This window comes from Abrus precatorius, unplaced genomic scaffold (assembly GCF_003935025.1).
Source record: "Abrus precatorius isolate BTA unplaced genomic scaffold, Abrus_2018 Scaffold11, whole genome shotgun sequence".
Classification (NCBI taxonomy): Eukaryota; Viridiplantae; Streptophyta; class Magnoliopsida; order Fabales; family Fabaceae; genus Abrus; species Abrus precatorius.
The window spans coordinates 15,427,889-15,436,502 of record NW_020874303.1 but is presented as its reverse complement, the minus strand read 5'-3'; the positions used below and the strand labels follow the sequence as shown (position 1 = coordinate 15,436,502).

The following is an 8,614-nucleotide window of genomic DNA, read 5'->3' as shown; positions in this document are numbered from 1 at the left end:
TAAGGCAGGTTAGGAACCATGTTGTATTATGGACTTGCCAGTTGAGATTACCTTCCCATTGCTTTTATATGTCACCAATATTCCATTTCTTTTGATAAATCCTAGGACAACCCCTGATGTAATGTACCCGACCCTCCTTCCCTCCTTCTACTGAACTTGAATGGACTGACATTCAGGTGATCAAGTCTATTATCCGACCTCATCCACCTACTCTTCCAGCTAGACTACCTATCATCAATGAAGTTGGACCCTCACATCATAGTCCCCTCCCACCTTTACCTCTCCTAACTTCTCATTTATTTGCACCCAGACTTGGATGGATAGAGGATGTGGACCTTAATGTGTCACCGATTACTTCTTCTGACTCAAATCCTTCAAAGGAGTGCACTCCTCAAGATTGACATCCTTGGGTTGTTATATATTTTGATGAGTGAGACTGTTTAGGATAATATAGCGGTTGACGTCATTTTGAATTATTGATTGTCCCCCTTAAGATGTAGTAGTATATAGTACTCACTATGTTTCTTGTGATATATTATTTACTTTTGCATTGTTAATTGACATATTTTGGTTATTAGGTGATGATTCCTTGATGTGTATGCTTTGATTGATGTATAGCATAATACCTCACTAACAGTATGAAAAGCAGTTGTTTAATCACCTAGAATTTCATATAATAAAAATAGTAATAACTTAGGTTATTCACATTAACTTTCTTCAAAAATTCTGAATATTGTAGGCATGCATAATGATTGTGTATAAATGATATACCTTAACAAGGTAAAATAGGTACATATATATATATATATATATATATATATATATATATATTAAAAACCAAAATATATAAAATTAAAAATAATAATATTAATAAATTAAGTTACTCACGTTAACTCTCTTTTCAAATACTTTAATTTTACGATTACATAGTTATATTATATGAGTTTGATGGAACGCTAAGATGTCACAAAAATTATACGCCCTAGGTTCTTCTTGATTTGTTTATTATCAGATGTGTTATTTTAATTTCTGTTTACTTAATTTTAGATTTAAATCCTTGTTTGATTTTATTTTCACATCCTTTAAGTTTAAACAATTAAATTAAGAATTTCTTGGTACTTGAAACAATCCTTGTGAAACAATAATTCGAGAACTTCTTTTAGAAATCTCTATTACTTTTCGATAGGTACACTTGTCCATGAACAAGAGGAAGAGCAAGTCACAAAAGAAAGCAAAGAAAGAGAGATAGAATAATGGGAAGCAAGGTGAAAAAGGATAAGAAGGAAGAGTAAATGGAAGGTATAGGTGCAACTCTTAAGGGGAACAAAAATGAAGTTATGTATGAAACTTGAAGTACCTTGATTCATATTTTTAATTAAAGGAAGAAACACAAGGGAGGGAGAAGAGTTATTAGAAAACATAGTTGAAAGTTAGAGTGAGTTACTAATTCTCACTCTAGTGATAGAGGTCCATACTCAGATGGATGAAACAAAAAAATGGTGTTAGGAACTCTAAATTTACAAATTTAATTTTATGTTTTATTTAAAATTTTAATTTAGCAATTGTTAGGTTAGATGTTCATTATATTGCAAATTTGGATGCCACTTAGTCAAAAGTAGGGTTAAAAGATCACTAATAGTAATTGTCTACTTGAAAAAACTTGAAATAGATTTAAAACATGAGACCTATAAGGGAAAAAAAAATGTTACAAGGTAAAAAGTTGATACAAATACAAAAGTTAAGTGATGAATCTACTAATTTAACCTAATAATAAAATATGGCCGACGAACCATTCTAACTAATTCACCTAAAGATGAAAGTTTCAACAAATCTAGATTTAAGGCAATACAAAATAAAAATTAGTTCACATTTAAAAAACAAAGTAATTTTTTAATTCAAGAATTAGAGCATATTTAATTTCTGTTTCAAAAACAGTTTTCTATTTCATCACAATAGCCTTATACTCAACATAGTTCCAAAAATATACTTATTATATTTTACTTTAAAAAACTGTTTTTAATTGTAAAAGCTACAATTAGTAGTATATAAATTGATTTGCATTTAGTCTTTTATACGTAGTGCAAAATTTTCTACATGGCACTTGTGTTCATCTCAAAGAACAATAAACTTTGTTGTACTTTTCCTTAGGATATATTTGGGAGGAAATTTTTAAAAGAAAAGAGATGAGGAACATATTTTTTAATTTTAAATTAAAATATTATTTATCATTTATGATAACAAAAGCATTATTAATATATTAAATTTATGTTAATATATCAATGTATATTAACATTAAAGCTTAGAATTCGTTCTTAAGTTTAACATTAAAGCTTTAAGAATATTAATTTCTATTTTGAAGTTAAGTATGCTTGCTTAAAAAAAATTTCTCTAAGTATGCATTGATGTATCTTTCTATTTCTCTAAGTGCCAGTAAGCTTTTCTATTAATGATCTCGACAAAAAAAATGGATAAATGAATTAAATTTTTTTTGTTAGTTTTCATGTAATGTCTCCTCAGTCAATTTCAACAATTCTTTAAAACAATTAGTTTCTGCAGTGAGATTTAACACTTTATACCAAAAAGACTAAATTGGGACAAAAAAAAAATTTGAGTACTAAAGAACCCAAAAAAAGTTATAGAACGAGTTTGAAACAAGAGAGTTATGCGGACCAAATCAGTAATTTTGCGCATTATTTATAAAATGAATAAACCTTTAATTTGCTCTCAAAATTATATAAATTAAACATTTTAATCTCTTAAGAAATCATTAGGTCATGATTTCACAGTACGTCATTTACTTGTGCCAAGTATTCAAATGAACATTTTGCAAATAAAGGGCTCCTAAAACATCATGAACTAAAATATCAGAAATATACAACGTTAAACCCTAATTTAAAAATTAAATCAAAATGTCATAACATAAACTAATTCACACATACAGCCGTATGGTGTGGTTTGGGCTTTCAGCAATCCTTATTCTCTTAATCAGCCAAACATCGCATTTCCCCCAAGACCATGTAAGGTGCAATATAGCAGCAAATAAATACTCAATTCACTGCACGAGTATGACCATTGATGCCTTCTAATATAGTCCTATACACATGAACTTCATAGTACATTAGACAATTACTCAGACATCATGTTGAAGTGTTGCTTTTTTCTTGATCCAATTGTTCAATGGTCAAGATAGCTTTTCACACGGTATATCTCTAATAATCTCTCTACTTTCAATTTTTTTTATTGTATTTCAATCTGAACACAATTTTATTTTGCACCAATTTTACATGTTAGGGGCAACTTGTGTATTCTATGCCTCCCTATTCAATGCCATACACTGCTCATTGGTAACTTCTAGTTTGCTCAGGGAAACCATACTAAATGAATATGCTAGAAACTCATAATATTTGTCGCTGCTAGTGGGTATTTTGATGTGCTACATTATACCAACTAAAATTCAAAAAATATGGCACTCTACAATTTAAGGAAGTAAAGAAGAAGTTAGTCAAATCTAGTTATGTGGATACATTCATAGCTTCTACAAAGTTTGCACAAGGTGAATGATTTTAGCTTTCTTATGGATATGTTTTAGAGTTGAGTTTTGGAGGGAAAGAGAAGGTAGGACAAATTCTCCACTTCTAATAAACATTCCCTAATTTCATTTTTGTTTAATATAAAATAATAGATTAGTATAAAGTTGACGTGTTAATATTTTATTTACTTTTATAAATATTTCATAACTCTCTTAAATTAAAAATAAAATATTTACCCTTTCCTTACTTCACCTCCAAAACCCAACTGTCAAACATACCCTAAGTGACAAAATCTACAGGTTGACATTAGCATCAACAAAATTCTCTTAATCTACCCACCAAACTTGCCAAAAACAACACTAGTTAAATAAAAGGGGAAGGTCCTTAGCAGCAAAACCATAGATGCAAATGGAGATTCCACATACCACTCAGCTGATAATCAACTGCACATGATAAGGTCTCACTAATAAACAACGTGAGTTCACTTTGTGAGTCATGACGGCTGCAGCTGAAGTGAAAAGACCCTGTAATATTAGTTCAGACCAATGAAATTAGCATGGAATGTGATCCACGCCATGGTGTCACAAATTGACTTCTACAATTCCAAGTGTGAAAAACAATTGTAGCCTTCTAAGAAACATTATTTATGGCACAACAAATCCATGTGAAGAGGACAAAGTCAGAAGAACATGTGGATGCATATCACTAGTTATATACTTATCTAGCACATCATGGCCATTCCCAATGCAATTTTTTCACAAATTACACGACTTCACTGATTATTTATAATAAAGTTGGAGGCAAAAAAGGGCCAGGTCCAGAGACTAACATGATTTATTTATAGTCAAAAACACACCTACACTTGATTTGGATGCATACAATCACTAACTGGAATTTCTAAACTGGATCTGGCTCTTGAAATAAATCATCCATCTGTTAAAACAAAATAACATAGATAGAAAGGACAATCAGCTTCCCTGGGTGAGATAATATAAGTGTTATCATTTGCTAACAAATATGTTGGTTCCATAGATAAAATTAGAACAAGTGTAATTTGCTTGCATACTTTTGAGTAACACACGTCCAAAATTTTTTTTAACTCCATAAATCAAGATAAAAAATTTTAGATAAAGACCAATGGGAAAGCTTCAATTAATACACAAGTACATGCACATGTGAGTGAAGTAATAGACTAATAATACTGTTAATCAACATCTATTATGCATATAATATCATATAACGGATCCCCATAGCACCTGAAGTGAATTCAAGGAATTAGGAACTAAGTTGCCTAGTTAAGTTTTAATCAGTAAATGCTAATGTATCAACACCCCCCCTGGGCAGCAATATAAAAAATGGAATTGAAAACAGTGTAAGGGAACAGTACTAACTTTGCAGACTAGGTAATTTTGATACTTCCAAAGTATTTTAAAATGCGTACTTATTTGATGCTTCCAGAAAATGGAAGTAATAAAAATTGAAAATGACACATTATACAAGAATTCTGCACTAAATTTCATTTCTTCAATATAAATGTTTCTGTTCTAGAATTTGAGTGTGTGGGTGCAATTTAAAACTAACAGATCTAACCTATATCACATACATTTGCAGTGAGAAACCATAAAATTCTTACTTATTATCAATATTAAGCTAACAAAAGAAAGAAACAAAAATGTAAACTGAAAATGAATTTTTTTAAAGGGAAAAAGATACATATAAAGAGAGAAAGAGAGGCACATGTGTTTATTACAAAGACTGAATCTGAATAAATAGGTGGTTTTAAACATGAAAGAGATCTCAAAACCTTTTTAACCATGAATACATTGCCATTACCTTCCTGGTCTTGAGCAACCTTAACCAAATGTTAACCAAAAGAGCCGCGGCATTTTGATGATCCACATAAGCATTTCTTTCTCCCTTTGGATGCACTGCTACCCTCAGCGCGATCAGATCCAGCAAATCCATAATCATATGTTAACTCTTTCATTGGTGGAATGTGTCTGAGGGCAAAAAATGCAACATGCAGGTAAGATTGGTTGTTTTCTTCATATATGACAGGCTGCCAGAAAACATTTGGGGAGCAACTATGATTCATGAATCTAGCCACATTTCCAACATTCTTGGCACTTATAATTAAAGGATATGGTATAGCATAATCCTCACTTGAGTCATTGGTACCCACTTCTTCCAATAACCTAGGCTCATAATTCCACTTGAATTTATCATAAATACGAGTTGTATCAAAAACATACTCATCTCCTTCCCTCACAAGCTGACTTACCTTGGCCCTGTCAATAACTTCTCCAGCATATTCACAGATAAAAGTACCAGCACGAATAGGATCCAGGGATCTAAGACCCCACCCTCTATCCTTTGTTTTAAACACTTCCATGTGGTGCTTTAAACCAGTTTGGGATACTCGATTTTTGCAGTTAGGAAAACACTGGCATGTGGGGCCACATTCATGAACCAATGGCTTCCGACTAACCAGAATGTTACTGCCAGTATATGGAAAGTCACCTTCATTTCTCCTAATGCAAGAGCAGTTCAAATCACCAGGGATACATGCTTTAGTACAGCAGCATCCATGCGAAGGCTGCATTAAACTGAATGATTTTGGATGTTTAATAGAATGGAAATAGGTGAAATAAGCAGGTGCCTTCACATTATCAACCTCGTTGACAAGTGGTACAGGAATACTCTCAGCTCCCGAAGAAAGGTCTGCAAGAGTAAGTCCAGTCCTTGGGGAGCCAGATTTCCACTTCTGAACCGATTTCAAAACAGCAAAGGCACTAGGCTGTCCAGCCATTCTTACTAACTTATACTTAAATATGCCGCCGCCACTTTTTGCTTTTTCTATCCATGAATCTTGGATTTTATACAGGCCATCATAGACATAGATCTTTGCATTTTGATTCACACCGTCTTTCATGCCCCGGATGACTCTTACTTCATTGTGTTGCCGCGAACTCCTATCCAAAGCAAGATTACCCCTGTGAAGCTTTTGATCGATTGCATGCTTACCTTTCTTGAAGAAGTTCCCACCCTGACCGGTATAAATTATAACATCACTATCCTCAGCATCATCGTCATATTCTCCTGATGAAACAATGCTTACAGCAAGAGTTTCCTCCTCAAACTCACCCCTGATATGCAATGCATCAATTCCACCCATGGAGGGAGCATGCAAACCTGCAAGACATAATTCAATTCGGAAAAAGAAAATGTCCCCAATCTCAACCCCAGGAACTGGTCCTATTCTCTTCCTCATGTTTGTTCGAATTCCTTTGCTCATCAAAGTATTTGAAACTTTCAAATCCGCACGCTTGATTGAACCTGAGCTCAATTCCTTGGCTTCTTCCAGTTGACAGAGCCTTCTTCGAAGCGCATCAAACGTCATGAGCACAAGATTAACCACTTCACGGCTACCATCGTCTCTCTGAGCTGGACTAATACCAACTAAAGCACTTACATCAACATGTGACTCTTGACTTATCTTATCATTCTTTTCAGGTGATTTGTTGAGGCGAGGGCGTCCTCGTTTTTTCTTCCCAGAAGTATCACCCTCCACTGTTGCACTAGTGTCTCCTGCCCCTAGTGGGCTCCTAAATGCCCTTATGGGAGCAGGTATGGCACCACCCCCTGCTGCCACCCCAGTGGGAGTTTGATGAGGTGCACCAAATGGGAAAAATGGAGAAAACCCAGAAGGGTACTCCCCAGAGGGTGCAGCTTGTGACGACATTGGGAAAACAGGTATCAAACACCGCATAGGTTTAATGTCCAAAATCCTGGACTTGTCAATGGAACCTGGAGGAGGAACTGAGTTTTGGCTAAACCCTTGTTCCATTATAGAACCGAATCAACCGATCAACCTTCACTAGCCCAAAATTTCCTCTCTATTATGTCTCAAATTCCTCCCTTTTCCCCTCAAACAAAACCCATACTAACCTTTTGCTTGTCTTTACTCTAGTCCAATCTACACAAATTTATCAAATTCATCACTTCATTTCAAAACCCAACTTGGAAAGTTTCATCATTGTCTGCATAAGAGTACAAATGGGTCATGCAATCATGCAGATCTTGGGAAAAATGTTTCTTAGATGAAACCAAAAAGGAAAATGAGATTAAGTGGAAATTTTACTGAAAAATAGATGGAGCCCACAATTTGCAAAGTTCTAACCAAGCCAGAGGGAGGGATCAGACTAAGTACGGTTTACTAAAAACAAGAAAGAGAGAGAGAAATGTTGCATGAAAAGAAAAGATTGCTGGTGTTACCTTGTGGTTGTGGGGTGCTTGATTGTTGAAGCTTGAATTGGAAAGTAAAGGGTTGAAGTTGCAAGTGAAAAGGAGGGAGAAAAGGGAGCTAAGGTTTTGGGTACATAGTAGTAGCAAGCTGTGTTTGGGACCATGTGCTGAGGAAAATGGTTAATAATTATGTCATATTCTGTATGGAAACACGTGCTGTAATAAAGATTCACGGCTTAAAACGTTGTAATAAATAGTGTATAAAAAGATTGTATATACACATTAAATCAAGGTTTTATCTCCATTTACATTTAAAAAAACTTACTATTGACTTTAATTTATTTCTTTAGATATACTAACTAACATTTAATATTTTTAAATATTAATTAAATAATTGTGCGATATTAAATGTGATTGGAATAAATTTAGATAGAGTTTAAAATTATTTTTATAAAAAAAGTGAACAATAAGTTGGTGTGAATAGTAATTTCGGTATGAACAGTAAGTTGGTGTGAACAACAAGGCAGCGTAAATAGTAAATCTGACGTGAACAGTATTCAAATTATTATTTTTTTTGAATTTTGCATATAAATTGGGAACTTTACAAGAAATTTTCATTTTTTACACTTCTCAAAGGTTCTAGAGAAACTTAAAGTCATATACTACCATTTTCTTTCATACTAAACCTCTTTAAATTTAGATTTTTCTTCAGAACTGGGATCGTATGTTCATTTTAAACAATTTAAAGTAAGTTTCTTTAAGTTTGAATCTAGATTTACCATTTATTTCTCTTTATCTCAAATTTCTTATAAGTATCTTACGATTTTTAGGATAAACTT

The 8,614-nt window shown here is 33.3% G+C and overlaps 1 protein-coding gene across 4 annotated transcripts; it reads right to left on the bottom strand.

Annotated features, from left to right (window-relative positions):
* Positions 1–4,263: 4,263 nt before the first annotated feature.
* Positions 4,264–7,914, bottom strand: LOC113854756 (histone-lysine N-methyltransferase, H3 lysine-9 specific SUVH1-like). 4 transcript variants are annotated; one of them, XM_027485957.1, is made up of 3 exons: positions 7,806–7,914; positions 5,364–7,506; positions 4,264–4,463 (listed from the first exon to the last, which is right to left on the bottom strand). In XM_027485957.1, the coding sequence occupies exon 2, from the start codon at positions 7,375–7,377 to the stop codon at positions 5,395–5,397; it is 1,983 nt and encodes a 660-aa protein (XP_027341758.1). In that variant the 5' UTR covers positions 7,378–7,506; positions 7,806–7,914; the 3' UTR covers positions 4,264–4,463; positions 5,364–5,394. The 4 variants fall into 4 exon arrangements, 3 of the variants coding, with proteins under 3 accessions (XP_027341758.1, XP_027341759.1, XP_027341757.1); XM_027485958.1 differs by having other exon boundaries at positions 5,364–7,570; positions 7,806–7,877; XR_003502792.1 differs by having other exon boundaries at positions 5,335–7,869.
* Positions 7,915–8,614: the final 700 nt, after the last annotated feature.

Bases quoted from the DNA above. Each gene is read 5' to 3' on its own strand.
- LOC113854756 (XM_027485957.1), bottom strand. From the start codon at position 7,377: ATGGAACAAGGGTTTAGCCAAAACTCAGTTCCTCCTCCAGGTTCCATT.